This window comes from Cricetulus griseus, chromosome 6 (genome assembly GCF_003668045.3).
Source record: "Cricetulus griseus strain 17A/GY chromosome 6, alternate assembly CriGri-PICRH-1.0, whole genome shotgun sequence".
Lineage (NCBI taxonomy): Eukaryota > Metazoa > Chordata > Mammalia > Rodentia > Cricetidae > Cricetulus > Cricetulus griseus.
This window is the reverse complement of record NC_048599.1, coordinates 47,570,500-47,586,173: the sequence shown is the minus strand read 5'-3', so window position 1 is coordinate 47,586,173 and position 15,674 is coordinate 47,570,500. Positions and strand designations below refer to the sequence as shown.

General features: G+C 39.5%; 1 protein-coding gene across 1 annotated transcript in view; it reads left to right on the top strand.

Annotated features, from left to right (window-relative positions):
- Positions 1-15,674, top strand: part of Atrn (attractin) — a gene marked incomplete at its 5' end in the record, with an annotated part of 127,140 nt that overhangs the window by 86,316 nt on the left and 25,150 nt on the right. Inside the window, 3 exon segments of the mRNA XM_027420879.2 lie at positions 232-326; positions 3,273-3,351; positions 5,392-5,549. Coding sequence (XP_027276680.1) covers positions 232-326; positions 3,273-3,351; positions 5,392-5,549 — 332 coding nt within the window.

Below are 15,674 nucleotides of genomic sequence, written 5' to 3'. Positions count from 1 at the left end.
TCAGGAACCCAATGCCAGCATAGGCAACATGAGATCCAGTCTTAAAAATCCTGGGGATAATTAGTACCCTTTCATAGTTGTTGAATTTGTGAATAAAACAAACTGTGCCTCCAGAGCCCTTTATATTTTGTATGCATTCTTTTTTTTAAAAAAAAAAATTCTTGTTGTATGTGTGTGGTGTGTGTGATTTGCCTGTATCATTTTTTAAGTATGTATTCTTTCTTTCCGTAGATACCCTTCTCATTGACTATCAGTTCACTTTTAGCCTGTCCCAGGAAGACGATCGCTATTATACAGCCATCAATTTTGTGGCTACTCCTGATGAAGTAAGCATTTCTTTCAAGTTGTCTTATTTTGGGTTGAATTTTATATGGGTTCTTTTTTTTTGGTCATCTTGGACAGAAGCACTGTGTAGTAGCAGAGCAGTAGCAGGGCATGGTATGTATATACATGGTAATTTCTTTATATTTTTTCAGTTACTTGACATTTTTATACTTATATATAAAGTGTTTTGATAATGCCCAACATCTGTTACCCTCTTTTATCTCTCTCATACTTAGTCCCTCTTCTCCCCAACAAGTCACCTTCCCTGTGTGGTTGTGAGCAGCCATGTGGATGCTAGCCATTGAACCTTGGTTCTCTATTAGAGCAGTAAGTGGTCTTAACCATTGATCCATCTCTGTGGCACCTAGGTACATCACTTGAATGGCTGTGTGGATAGTATGTGAGGGAGGTGTATGTGTGCATACATGTGTCTGCCTATGTCTATGCTAGTGAAGGCCAGAGGTCAACATCAGGTATCTCTCTGTTGCTTTCTACCTTACTTTTGAAGCATGGCTAGGTAGACCCCTTCCTGTCTTCTCCTTAGCACTAGGATTGCAGGTGTATACCACCATACCTGGCTTTTTACATGGGTACTTGAGATTCCCATGCTTGCACCATCTCCTTAGTACTCTGACTGGGTTCTTTTTTCTTTTTTTCTTTTTTAAAGATTTAAACATGAGCTTATAGCAAAGTACCACAAGTGAAATTTATTACTGTCTTAGTCATAAGGAAATATCAAGAGCTTAGTCTTTTGGGGTATAATTGATAGTGTTCACTTTATTTTTTAAAATAAACAAATATCCAGTCATGGTAACTATTCCTATAGCCCTAGTACTTGAGAGATGGAGTCAGGAAAATCAGCAGCTCAAGGCCAGCCTCAGCTACCTCGTGAATGGAGACCAGCCTGAGCCATATTTGTTTTGACAGCTACACTCTGGCAAAATAAATAAATATTGTGGAATTTTTGTAATACTTGTTAACAAGGTGACCATGAGAGTCTTTGGACCTTTCTTCATTCCCCTATTTTGTTGTGTTTTATGACAGATTATTTACTAGATGACAAGGATTTTAGTCCTTGTCATTGTAAGAAGTAGCTGTCAGCTGTGTGCTACCAGCAGATGCTTGTTAATATAAATAAATAAGCACACATGTGCCCTTGCAAAAGAAGACCAGGTTTTCTTGAATGCATTCCTGCTGTATGAGAGAAGCCCCTTATCTGGAAATCACAATTTTGTAAATTGCTATTGCAAATGTTTCCATTGTGGTTTTTTGGTATAACTATCAAAAAACACTTTTTTAAAAAGGAAAATCTTAATTTTCTAACCTGTTTTAAAAACCTTTTTAAAATGTGCATTTCCAGCACGGTGGGTTAATTTGTAAAATATAAGAAGACAGAATCTAATGCTAAAGAGGTGTCTCAGTGGTTAAGAGTACTGGCTGCTCTTACAGAGAACCAGGTGCCATTCTCAACACCCTCAAGACAGCCTACAATTATCTGTATCTCTATTTCCAGGGCATCTGATGCCCTTTTCTGACGTTCTTCAGCACCAGGCATGCACATGGCACACAAACATACATGCAGGCAAAAAAAAAAAAAAAAAAAAAAAAAACCCACCAATATACATAAAATAACTTTATTTTTTCAAAAAAGAATATAACATCTGATTGGTTTGCAAAACAACTATTTGGTCCTGTCTTAATTGTTATGACAAAACACCATGTGTAAGGCAATTTATAAAAGAAAGCATTTAATGTTGGGCTCATGGTTACAGTGGGTTGGATTCCGTGAACATCATAGCAGGGATTATGGCAGTGGGCAGGCAGGCAGGCAAGGTGCTGGAGCAGTAGCTCAGAGCTTACTTCTTATCTTCAAGTAGAACACACAAAGAGAAACAGCTAACTGGGGAACCTCAAAGCCCACCTCCAGTGACTCACCTCCAACATGGCCACAATTCCTACTCCTTCCCAAACAGTTCTACCAACTGGGGACCAAGCATTCAAGTATATGAGTCTATGGAGGTCATTTTCATTCAAAGCACCACAGGCCCCAAAAAGATTTGTTAGTGAAACTTTAGTGAAAACTAAAAAAATCATTAGAATTGACTGAGCACAGCAAACAGTGACCTCTGTCCAGCACCACAGATTCCTCAGAGATAAAACTATTTACTGAAACCAAGAACTTGAATTGCTAGAAATGGAAAACAAGACTTTCAAAGCCAAGAAACTATACTCAGACATATTTTTCTTTTTTAAATAAGTTTTTGTTTAAATTAAAAACAATCTTATTTTACATATGAATCTTAGTTCCCTCATCTTCTCCCCATCCTCCCATCCCCCCCACCCCCGCCCGCCAACCCCTTATCCCACCCTCCACCCACTCCCCCCACCCCATGCGGGATCATCAAAGTCTGACATATCATTTGAGGCAAGACCAAGGCCCTGAGAGAAATATTTTTAATTCAAGAATGATTATAAATTATGTTTTAAATTTAGTACATTTGACTTATGTAAGATTTTCAAAACCAGTTCCTATTTGAGATATATTTATAATATATGGATTAATCATATGAATTTCAGTTATCAATAAATAGAACTTGAAACACTAAATCAGATGTCTTCCTGGTAAGTGGGAACCTTGGTCCTTTGGGAACAGCTGCTCTGAAGTGCTGAAGGTATACTCCTGACAGAGGGCAGAAGGTGAGGGTCCTTTCTCATGGGACTGACATCACACTTCTATGGGAGGCAAATGAAATTTTATCTTCAGCTTATTACTTGTGTTACAGAAAATTGGCAAGAAATGTTGTTGCCTCTATAAGAAGCATGAGCTCCTCTTGAGATGTAAAATAGACTGTAACTAGGATGCTTGAGAGTAGAAAGACCTGCTTGTTGCTGTGTCTTAAAATCTGAAAAGTGTTAACAATTTTCTAATTGTGTGCATTTCTTATCAGCAAAACAGGGATTTGGACATGTTTATCAATGCCTCAAAAAACTTCAACCTCAACATCACCTGGGCTACCAGCTTCTCAGGTAAAGACACACCTATAGGAATGATGGATTAGCAAATGTAGTGTGGTGTTGGGGAAGGGGGCTCAAGCTAGATGAATGAGTTTCAGAGTCTACCTTTGCCACTTAGTAGCCATGACATGTAAAGCTCCCTCTAACCTGAGCATTGCTCAGAATGAGTAGCCACAGCCCTTGCCTCCAGCATTGTAGGGTTGGGTTTGTTGGGTGGCCACTCACTGCTTTGCTAACACCTCTTATGGCCTTTCTGTCCCACCTTCTAACACTATAATCATTTTTTACATACGTCTGTGCTTCACAGTTGGAAAATTAAAATGACTCACAGTTTTAAGAAATGAAAGCTCTTTAAATGAAAAGGTATTTTAGTATTTAGATATAACCATACTTTGGGAATTAAACTAAGCATAGCTTTTCCTTTCTTGTTTATCTTACGGTGATTCAATAAAATTTTGATGGCCCTGGTGTAGCAGTTAAGATAGGGAATCACTCCATAACTTGTTAACTCTGTAGATAGACTTAGGTTTGAATTTACCTGCACTGTGGTGTTGAACAAGTTATCAAATCTTTTTTTTTTCTTTTTAAATTGTTTTTAAAGGTTGTTTTATTTAATTGTGTGTTTGTGTTTGCGTTTGCCTGTAAGTATACCATATATGTGCTGTGCTTGAGAAGGCCAGAAGAGGTGCTGGTACTCAAACCCAAGTCCTCTGAAAGAGCAACCAATTGCTCTTAACTGATGAGCTGTCTCTCTAGCCCCAAGTTACCTAAATTTTCTGTTACAGTTTTCTTCTGTATGAAATGATATGGTAAAACTACCTAGTTATGTACAAGTGTATCCAATCTTTTTATATTGCAACATGATATCTACAAATGTGTTGAGCCATATCCATCACTGTGTTTGAATTGTAGAGTATTACAAGGAATAAATGAAATAGAGGAAGTACTTGTAGTGCTTGAAGTTTGACTCATGCATAAAGAACTGCCTTTATTTATTTATTTGTTCGTTTCTTTCTTATTTATTTTGATTCTGCACATACTCATGTTCTTGGACAGTGGAGTATATAAAATGTGTAAGGAGTATATAAAGTGTGTTGGAAACAGAATTACATTAGGTAGGGTCCTGAATGCAGCCGGTAACAGAAAGGACTGAGTGGCCGCTTGAGCACCTTCTGCTCTGTTAAGACTGGAGGACCGCTGGGCAGTGGTGGTGCACGCCTTTAATCCCAGCACTTTTGGGAGGCAGAGACGGTGGATCTCTGTGAGTTGGAAGCCAGCCTGGACAGGCTCCAAAACAATACAAAGAAACTCTGAAAAACCAAAAAAAAAAAAAAAAAAAAAGACTGGGGGACATTCCAGTTTAGGAAGAATGAGTATTGCTGGTACAGGGGCCTGAAGCATTGTCATATTTTTCAGTGTGAAGAAGAAATACAAAGGACTGCAAGTGTTTATGCAGAGTGAAGGCCAATGCCTGTTTTATTTTATATGTGTGAATGTTTTGCCTGAATGAATGTTTGTGCATCACTTGTGTGCCTGGTGCCCACGGAGTTCAGAAGACAGTGCTGTGTGCTCTAGAACTGAAATTTCAGATGGTTGTGAGCTGCTGTGTGGATGCTGGGATTCTAATCTGGAAGAGTTGTTGGTGGTCTTAACTGTTGAGCTATCTCCCTAGTCCCTTCCAGTGCCTCTTATAGGAAGGACTGTGGTGATAATTCATGTCCACATGTGCTGTTTTCCGTGTGGAGGGTTTGGATACAAGTTTATGTGTCAGTTTGCTTAGGTTCATATCCCAACTCCAATCCCTGTGGGCTGCAAACCTGAGGCAAGTTAATTAATGAATTCTTGGAACTTCAGTTGTTTTAATCTGTAAATTGGGGTAGGTAGGTGTTGTATGGAGTAGAGACTGAGCTCATAAGGCTATTCCTTTGACATTGTAAGTGGTCAGTAAACTATTGTTACCCTCATTACTAATGAGGGAAGACTCTTGTCTACTGTCATGCCCCACCCCCTCCAAAAAGAGAGTCTTTATTTTCATTCTTTGCTTCCTTCTAGCTGGAACCCAGGCTGGAGAAGAAATGCCTGTTGTTTCAAAAACCAACATTAAGGAGTACAAAGATAGCTTCTCTAATGAGAAATTTGATTTTCGAAACCATCCAAACATTACTTTCTTTGTTTATGTCAGTAATTTCACCTGGCCCATCAAAATTCAGGTAAGAAATGCTCTTTAACATTACCGTATGAAGATGTTGAAATCCCTTTAGTGAAGACTAAATTCACTCATTTGGAATTGGTGGTAACTGAAAGGTACAGTGATGCTTTGCCTTTTAAGGTCCTTGGCATAAGAGTAACACGGGATGTTGTTCTAGGGGCTGAAGAGACACTCAGTGAGTGCAGGGCTTGCTGCACAAGCATGAGGACCTGGATTTGAATCCTCAGCACTCATGTAAAAGTGGAGCATGCAGTGTGCCTGTCACCCCAGCACTGGGAAGCCTGAGACAGGAAGATCCCCGTAGGCTTGCTGGTCAGGCAGTTGAAGCTGTGATGCAGTGAGTGACCTGTTTCAGAAAATAAGCTAGTGAGTGATTGAGGAAGACACACCCAATGAGCTCGTGCTTCTTTACACATGTACACATATGTGTACCTTCATACATGTGCACACACAGAATATTCTGAGAATGTCATATCATGTGTGAAGAAAGGGTCAGGGCACTTAAAAGTTAGAAGCTATGCAAGGTATTACTTATCATCCTGAGTTTGAGACCATAGCAAGACTCTGCCTCAAAAAAAAAAAAAGTCAAGTTGATTGGCATGTAATTATGTATTTATCCCTTGAGTACTTGCTATATATTTAGAAATACAAAGTTTTAATATGGAATTGAGTATAAATGAAATAAGTGCATGTAACCAATAAAGTACAAAAAATGACATAAGAAAAGATACCAGAGTTACAATTTAGAGTAGATAGATAAGGCAGCAGCAATAGGCAGTATGAAATTCTGTGTAAAAACGTAGACTATATAGTTGGACACAAAGGGGTTTGATTCTTGACTCTGATGCAAATCACAGAACCACTCCAATTTGTCACCTGAAGGGTAGTCACAGGATTAGGATCACCTGCTGTGATTTCTTTTGTTGTCAACCTGCTCTATGGTTCCTAGGAAGCTAGTGTGTTCCTATCCAAGACCAATATCCCATTTGGACTTTATTATTATTATTATTATTATTATTATTATTATTATATTAGTTCAAATTAGGAACAAGCTTGCTTCAGAAGTCTCTTCTCCCTCTCCCTTCCCTCCTCCCCAACATCCCGCCTGCCCCTAGCCATCCCCCCTTCACTCCCCAGGCAGGGTAAGGCCCTCAAAAGGGGCTCCCCAAAGTCTACCACATCATCCTGGGCCAGGCCTAGGCCCTACCCCATGTCAAGAGAGCATCCCTTCACAAGGGATGGGCTCTCAAAATCCCTTCCATTTGGACTTTTTATACTAGTGTTCTCTGAGTTCTTGCCTCAATACTTCCTGTTCCCTCCTTCATTTTGTGTGACTGTGCTGTCAAGGAAGTGTAGCTGCTTGATGGGATCTTTTGCATTTTTACCTGATTGACTTCAGAAGCATTTTTACTGATTGACTAGCATGGGTTTGGAACTTAGTTCTTGCAGGTATGTCTTCATGGGACTTTGGCTGAAGACAGGAGTTACGTTGTTTTTCCCACTGCTCATTTTTCTGTCTAGATGCTCTCCAGGCCTGTTCAGCTTCTTTGTTGCTTCTCCCTTTGCTCGTGCCAGAATTTTAAGCAAAGGCCATACTCCCTTTTTCTATTTCCTTTTATCTGTTCCCACAGTATAGCTTCACTCTTTCCCACCTGGAAACTACCCTGTCACATACAACCCACTTGAATCATTATCTTCTATTTCTCCATTCTTTTCTTTATTTTCTGGCCAGTCATTTGGGGGAATTTACTTCATTAAACACTGGGGTAGCCTACAGTTTTGGCCTTGGTTGTCCTCTTGCTTCATTTCACAGAGGTTCCTTAGTGACTTAATCCTATTGGTGTGTGCAGGTGCTTCTCAGTGCTATCTCTAGCTTGGCTCCCATGGAAATGTCACACCAGTATTCTTTGTTGCTGCCTTGACATCTCTACCTGGTTATTCACAGACTTGCTGTGTGCAGTGCATAATTGACTTAACCCCGACATCCTGCTCTTCTCTCCTCAGTAAATATGAGGACTAGTCTCCCTGTTCCACAAGCAAGACCTATTGTATTCCTGGTATAAATTCAATGGGCATGATATGTTATTTTCTTAATTCACACATTATTAGATTCAGTTTGCCAGTATCTGTTTGATTTGCATCTAAGAGAATGCCCAATAATTTTCCTTCACTATCACTTTAATCTTTTAAATTGTGTGCGCGTGTGCGTGTGTGTGTGTGTGTGTGTGTGTGTGTGTGTGTGTGTGTGTGTGTGTGTGTGTGTGTGTAGGTGTGTGTAGGTCAGAGGACATGGTTGTCTCCCTCCACCATGAGATCACAGGGGATCAAACTCAGGCTTTGTAGTAAAGTCAGGCTTGCTAGCAAATGCCTTAAATGACCCGAACTAACCTTTAATAATTACAATTTGAGGAGGATTTTTTTCCCATATATGTTATATTGTATTCCATTGTTGTGTTATTGAGACAAGGTATTACCATATAGCCCTGGCTGACCTGGAACATACTATGTCACATTTCTCAACTCACAGAAACCTACCTGCTTCTGCTGGGATTAAATTTAGGCTTGTGGGTCCACATCCATCTTTTTCATCTTTTGAAGAGGTTAGAAGTACATGACTATCTATACTTTCTAAGTCATTTGATTCTAGTATTTTATTTGTAGAGACTTTTTACATCTGCTGAATTAACTTTTGGATATTTTCTATTTTTTTTTCTTCTAAATAAGTCATTTTGGTATTTTTTCTAGATAGTATTTTGAACTTGTCCACACTTTCTTTGTACCGAATTATTGCAGCATCTGCTCTTGTATAAACCGGTTTTATAAACCAGTGTCCACAGCTACATCATTCCCAATAGTGCAGAGGTGCAAATAACCCAAGGTCAATAAGCAAATGAGCAGATAAGTAAATGTGGCATTATATGTATAGTAAAATATGATGTAGTAACTCAGAGTGAAGCTGATACACAATTAAGACTGTGATACCTGCTCTGACATGGGCTAGGGAGATGGCTCTGTGAGTAAAAATGTTGGGTCTCCAGAATAAATGCAATATGGCATCTTTAATCCCAGAACTCTGTGGCAAGGTGAGTGGCAGAGACAGGAGAACTGGCTGGAGGTCTGTAGGGGCAATTAGCCTCAGTTGCCCAGTGTAGCCACAAAACATGGTGCAAAGAGAGCTGCTTCCTGGAAGCACTGTTGGTGAAATAGTATAGTCACAAAAGGACAAATACCTAGAATACCGCAAATTCAGTCAGGAAATAAATGAGAGATTAACAATGACTGGGGGAGCAGAACGTTGAGTTACTGCCTCCAGATTACTGGAAAGTTTTTGTTTGGGGTAATGGAAAAGCTTTGGAAGTATAGATAGTTGTGTAATGTACAATTGTGAATGTAATTGGTGTTGCTGAATTGTATGCTTTAAAGGTGGTTTAAATGGAAGTTAGAGAGATGGCTCATCAATTAAAAGCACTTGTTGCTCTTACAGAGGGCCTGCATTTAGTTCCTGGTGTCTGCATGGTAGCTCAGAACCATCTGTAACTCCAGTTCCAGGGGATCCAACACCTTCTTCTGGCCTCTGCACATGGTGTACATACCACACACACACAGACACACACACAATGAAATACTTTTAAATTTTTTAAGTGGTTAGCAGGGAATCAAGCACAGTGACACTCACCTGTAGTCCAATCTCTTTGGGAGACTGAGGCATAAGAATTTCTTAGTTCAGGAGTTCAAGACCTCTCGGGAAACACAGACAACCCAAAAACAAGCAAAAAACGGTTAAAATGGTAAATTTTATATTATATATATCATACCACAGTGTAAAATAAGTTCACACATACATACACATAAGGATGTTATAGAATTTATATGAGAAGACCAAAATTGTAGAACAGATGTAACCATTTTGAAAAAACATGCAATGGGAGGAAGCCCTGTACCCAGTGAGCTAGTAGAAATGTAGCTTTAGAACCCAGAAATAAAAGCATATGAAGATGTCAGCTGATTTTTAACAAGTATTCAAAGTGAAAGAAGTGTGGCCTTTCAAACAAATAGTGCTAACACACATGGCCAACCATAGGTAATTAAACAGGCTTCATGTGGTATGCATTACTTCAATATGGATCACAGATCTAAATGTAAGATGTAAAACTAGGGCCTTTGGAAATGGCTCAGCCATAAAGAGCACTGGCTGTTGTTGCAGAGGACCTGAGTTTGATTCCCAGCATCCACATAGCAGCTCACAATTAGCTGTAACTCCAGTTTCAGGGTTTCCTTAGACACTAGGCACTCATGTGGTGCATAGACATACATACATGCAGGCAAAACAGCCATACACATAAAATATTTTAATTAAAAAGAAACAAAATTAAAACTTTTAGAAAAAAGTAGAAAGATTGATCTCAGAGGGATAAACAAAAGGTTTTTAGACTTGATTTCAAAAACATAGATCATAAAAAATTAATAATTGGACCGTATCAGAACCATTTTTGTCTTTTTTAAAGATTATTTATTTTATGTGTTTGAGTGTTTTGCCAGTGTGTGTTAAAGGTGGATCTCTTGAGTTCAAGGCCATTCTGTTCCAGGCAAGGCTAGGACTATATGGTGAGATTTTTGTCTTAAAAAGCAAAAAATATGAAAAGGCAAGCTATATACTGGAATAAAACTATTTGCAGGTGCCAGGTAATAGTGGTACATACATTTAATCCCTGTACTTGGGAAGCAGAGGCAGTCAGATCTCTTGAGTTTGAGACAGCCTGTCTACAGAATAAATTACCCAGGGCTACAGAGAGAAATGCTATCTAAAAAACAAAAGCAATAAAAGAAACAAAACGAAAAGCAAAAACAAAAAAAATTATTTACAAGCCATATATCTAATATTTGCTACAATATAAAAACTCTCAAAACTTAACAATAAAGGCATTAATCAGGAATCCAATTAGAAAAGAATCAAATGACACAGAGACGTTTCACCAAAGAGAATTTGCATATATCAGGTAATATCATGAAGAGATGTTTAGAGCCAGTAATCACTGGAAAGGAGGAGAAACTCCAGTACTCCAGTGGTGCTGCTTACTTTGTAAGATGATTCAGCAACTCTGGAAAATAGTTTGACTGAAAAATACTCTATACTGGTTCTACCACCCAGCTATTGTATTCCTGGCCATTTATCTGAGAGAAATGAAAACCAAGGTCACACAAATACCTGATATACAAATATTTATAGCATTCTATAGCAATAGTTAGCAGCTTTATTTGTGATAGCCAAAAACTAGAGAAAACCCAAATATTCCTTAACAGTTGAGTAGCTAAATAAACTGTGTTACCTGTGCTCTTGTGGGATAATTGAAGCAGTGAACAGAAATGAACTGCAGAACATTGAAGTTGCATGCCCACAATCCTAGCATTTGGGAAATAAGGCAAACAGATTGCAAGTTTCAGGCAGTTGGGGCCATCCGGCCTGAGCTACAGAGGACCCTGTCTCAAAACACTAGAAAAACAAATTGGACTGACACAGAGAGGGGAAAGTGGGAAGGGAAAGGTAACTGGTAAATTTTGTGGAAATTTTGCTGATTATAAAAAAATTTGGAAGTTTGTATACTTCATGGCTCCACTTATATACAACATTTGAAAATGTTATAGCATTATATATGATATTATATACACACACATAAAATGAATGCACATATTAAAGCTTCAAGTTTCTGAGTCTGACTTGTAAGCCCGTTCACCCATGCAGAAGAAGGGTATACCTACACAGGGTATGCCTCTCAGGAGTGGGAGTTATATGGGGCACATAGGAAGTCTTCCACCGATTATTTAGAGAGAGATCACCAGGGCTTTAGATTATTTCTAAGAACCCAGGGAAATTGGGCACAGGCTCCCTTCAGCACAATTAACCTCCCTCTCTCTCCCTACCCTTTTCAGTTGGGTGTCGTGTTCATTTGTCAGAGTCTTTAAAGCTTTATTTATTTTGAATTATGGGTGTGTGTGTGGGTGTGTGCACATGAGTGTGGGTGTTGGAGGAGGCCAAAGTGTCAAATCTTCTGGAGCTGGAGTCACAGGATGTGTGTGTGTGTGCTGGGAACCAAATGTACATGCTTTTAATGTCTGGGCCATCTCCCCACCCACTGTCAGATTGCTTTGTGAACCGCTGGACTTGGTTTGTATTAAAACTCACTGGTTTGAGTTTAGATTGTTTTCATACTGATCTCATCATGAGCACAAGTTGAGCGCCAAACTGTTGCTCAGAGCTGGGAAACAGTTTTCAGATGGTTTGTGAGCACTTTGGCTTCTGTTGCTGCTGTCTTCCCCAGTTGGAATGAGGCCTCCAAATGTGGCTTTGTGTAGAGCACATCTTGGTATTGCCAGGGCTAAGTTCTAGTCTTTTCCTTCCAGTGCCCTCTTGCTCCACCTTCTGAAGTTACTGGCATAGTTTAGAGCTGGCCTTCTAGGGGGAGCTCTTGCCCATACTACTTTAAAAAGTAATCATTTTATGTTGAAGATTGAACGAGGTGTTAATTTCCCCCTGACTTTTTTGGTGTTCCTTGTCTGGGCTGGTTCAGTGACTTGGTAAAGATCCACTTGTGAGCTGCATTCAGGGGTGCTTGGAGAAGAATGATGGCGCACTCAGCATTGAGTTAGCCAAGCTTTCCTTGAAAAGCACAGGTAAGTTCTCTTCAAAGTGTGCCATTCCCTCTGGTACAAATAACTGCTGTTGTTTTCAGGGTGTTGAAGGAGTGTACAAGAAAAGCAGGTATGCTTGATTTTTAACACACTCTGACAATGGCTGTGTGCTGTGTGGAGGCTGAGCTGGAATTTTTGGATGAATGTATCATGTTCTCAACAAGGAGGGCTTTTCAGTGTTTTCTTTGAGCTTTCCTATGGCTCCTAAATAAATATACACACACCTACACTTAGCATCTGTACTACTAATAAAAACAAAGACATTTTCCATGCAAACAGTAGTAAATTATCTAAATGATTTCTGTGTAAGTAAGACTTTTTACCTTGAGCATCATTTTTTAAAGCACAGTAACTGGGAGTGTCTTAATTCTCTACCGGGAAGTTCTTATCAACAGTGCTGCTTTTAAAGTGGTCATTCTAAACTCCATTTCCTTCAGTGGCTCACCTGGAAGGGTTCCTTTTTGTAATTAGGAACAGATCAAAATTGAGAGCTGCTGAGAGAATTTGAAAGTAACTATAAAAATCTTTGTAGATGCAATTTAAAAAATAAAACTGAACCACCCAGCCTGAAGAGGTTGTGTGCAGGAGGGTGATTGGCATTTTGTGGGCAGCAACACCTATTTCCTGGTCAGTTGTGGGTGAGGGCAGACCCTCAGCTCTGGCTTCCAAAAGTCTTCACTGTTCTCCCCCAGAAGTGGGGACTCAGATGGCTTCTGCCATGCCCACAGCTGGACAGGCAAGACCCTGGCTTGCCACTGACTCTACAACAGAGGCTGTTGTTCTAACATGGAGCTAATATTAAAGCCTCCTCTATCCTGGGTATTTCATGTAAGAGACCAGTGTTCACAGGGGAAGGCAGTACAAAATTTGCCTTGAAAACAGGGTACTCATTTGAATTTTAGAGTGATGTTTATAGGTGCTAAAAGAATTATTGTATCCAAGAGAGGATTTCGAAAATATTCATTCAGATATGCTTTTCTTATTGAAGTACGATTCACACACCATGCAGCTCACCCCATTTAAAGTAAAAATCGAGTTCTATAGCCATCCCCACAATTAATTTTAGACATTTTTGTTCCCAAATGAAGCCCATTAGTAGTTATTCCCCATATCTTTACCCCTTGTGAACTACTAAATATCATACTTACCTGTCATTTATGATTGGCTTTTGTATTCATGTTTAGTCTATCCAATACTTTATTAAATAGACCATTCCATCGGTGTTATGCCATCTTTTGTTTGCCCATTTATTTTCTGGGGATATTTGGCTTGTTTTTAGTTTTTAGCTGTCATGAATAGTCAGATATATGTACATTTATTTATTTATTTACTCAGTATATTTGCTGTGCTGGTGTTAAAACCCACTTCTTTCTAGACATGTAGTCTCCCATGAGCTATACCCTAACCCCAACATATACTTACATGTTTATTGTATAGCAGTAATGCACATATATACCACCTATTAAATTACCTGTACCTCAGGAGTTTTAAGAATTATAAAGCCATAATATGCTAGAAATAATATTGTAGTGCCTTTTTTGGTAGTTCATGCCTATAATCTCAGACCTTGGGAGACTGAGACAGAAGGGTTGCCAGGAGTCTAAAGTAGGCCTGGGCTGCATAATGAGTCCCAGGCCTACCTAGGCTACAGAATAATACCCTGGCTGGAAAATAAATGGAGCTTGGGAGAGGGCCCAGTGGCTAAGAGTATGTATTACTCTTCCAGAAGACTGGAGTTCAGTTCCCAATTGCCTGTGACTCAGCTCCAGGGGTATCTAACACCTTTGGCTTCCTGTACACATATATACATACTTACATACCCATACACTTGGTTAAAAATAACTTAAAATAAAAAAAAATAATAATCTGGGTGTGGTGTTACAGCAGTAACCTAGCACTTAGGAAATGGAGGCTGGAGGATCAGGAATTCAAGGGCTGCCTGGGCTACATGAGATCTCCGTCTTAGTTATTTTTCTGTTGCTGTGAAGAGATACTATGGCCGAGAAAACTTATACAGAATAGCATTGATTGTGGGCTTGATTACAATTTCAGAGGGTTAGTTTATGATCACTGTGGCAGGGAGCATGGCAGCAGGAAGGGAGGCAGGCATGGAATTGGAGCAGTAATTCGGAGCTTATTTTATACGCAAGCAGCCAGCAGAGAGAGAGAGAGAGAGAGAGAGAGAGAGAGAGAGAGAGAGAGAGAGAGAGAGAGAGAGAGACTGAGCCAATGAAGGCTTTTGAAACCTCAAAGCCTGCCCCCAATGTCACACCTCCTCCAACAAGGCTACACCTCCTAGTCCTTCCCCAAACAGTTCCACCAGCTAGGAAATAGACACTCAAACATGTGAGCCTCTGGGGGTAATTCTCATTCAAACCACCACAGACCCTGTCTTAAAACAGACAAACAAAACAAAAAATAAAAACTAAAGTGTTCTAATTCTAATTCTTTGTTTCACAATATGTACTTTGATCCCGTCCCCTTATTGTCCTCTTATGCCCTGCCCCCTCCTGCCAAGTCCTTTCTAACCAATAAACCCCTTCCTCTCTTCAGATCTCTCTTGCACTTGTTCCCCATAGCCACACACTGTCTGTTCTCTATTATAGAAATATTTCCTTATAGGTAATGATTATATTTTATATTCCAGTACCTTTAAGATAATGTCTGTGTCCGGGCATAGAATTGAGTAGTTTTAGGTACTCTGAAGGGGTGGACACATAGTTGTTGACACAAGAGCCTTAGGTTAACAAAATTTTGTTCATTTTTTTTTTCCTACCATTGTTCACTGTCTTTTTGGCAACAAGATATCATGATAGCCTAGGTTAGCCCATAATTGACCATGAAGCCACAGATGACCTTAAACCCCTGATCCTTATGTCTCTACCTCTCAAGTGCTGGAATTACTGGCATGTATCACTGTACCTAGCTAGTAACAATTTTAGCTGACAGGTTTCTTCCCCAACCCCTTCCCGTTAGTGTTAAAAAAGTTGCTGGCATTTGAGAACTTGTCATCTCAATCTACATAGTGTAATGTTGGAGAGTTTAATTAGTCTAAGTGGAAATTTTGTCCCAAATTAAGTGGTTGGGGCAGGCCTTGTGGCTCATGCATGTAATCACAATACTTAGGAGACAGAGTCAGGATAGCCAAGAGTTCAAGGCCATCTTGGGCCCACAGAGTAGAAGAGAGATGGATGAGGATACCAACATCCTAATTAGCAGATACCTGCATTGAGATATTTAAGAGTAAGGCGGTAAGTCTAGAATTTGCTTCACAATAATGTGCTAGGTAAAGTGACTCAGACCTTTATTCCTAGCACTTAGGGGAGTGAGATGGAAAGATCACCAAAAGTTCAAGGTCAGCCAGCTAAATAGGAAGTTCCAGACAAGGAGTGATGATGATAATGATGACAATGACAATAATGATGTTGTCATGGTAAAA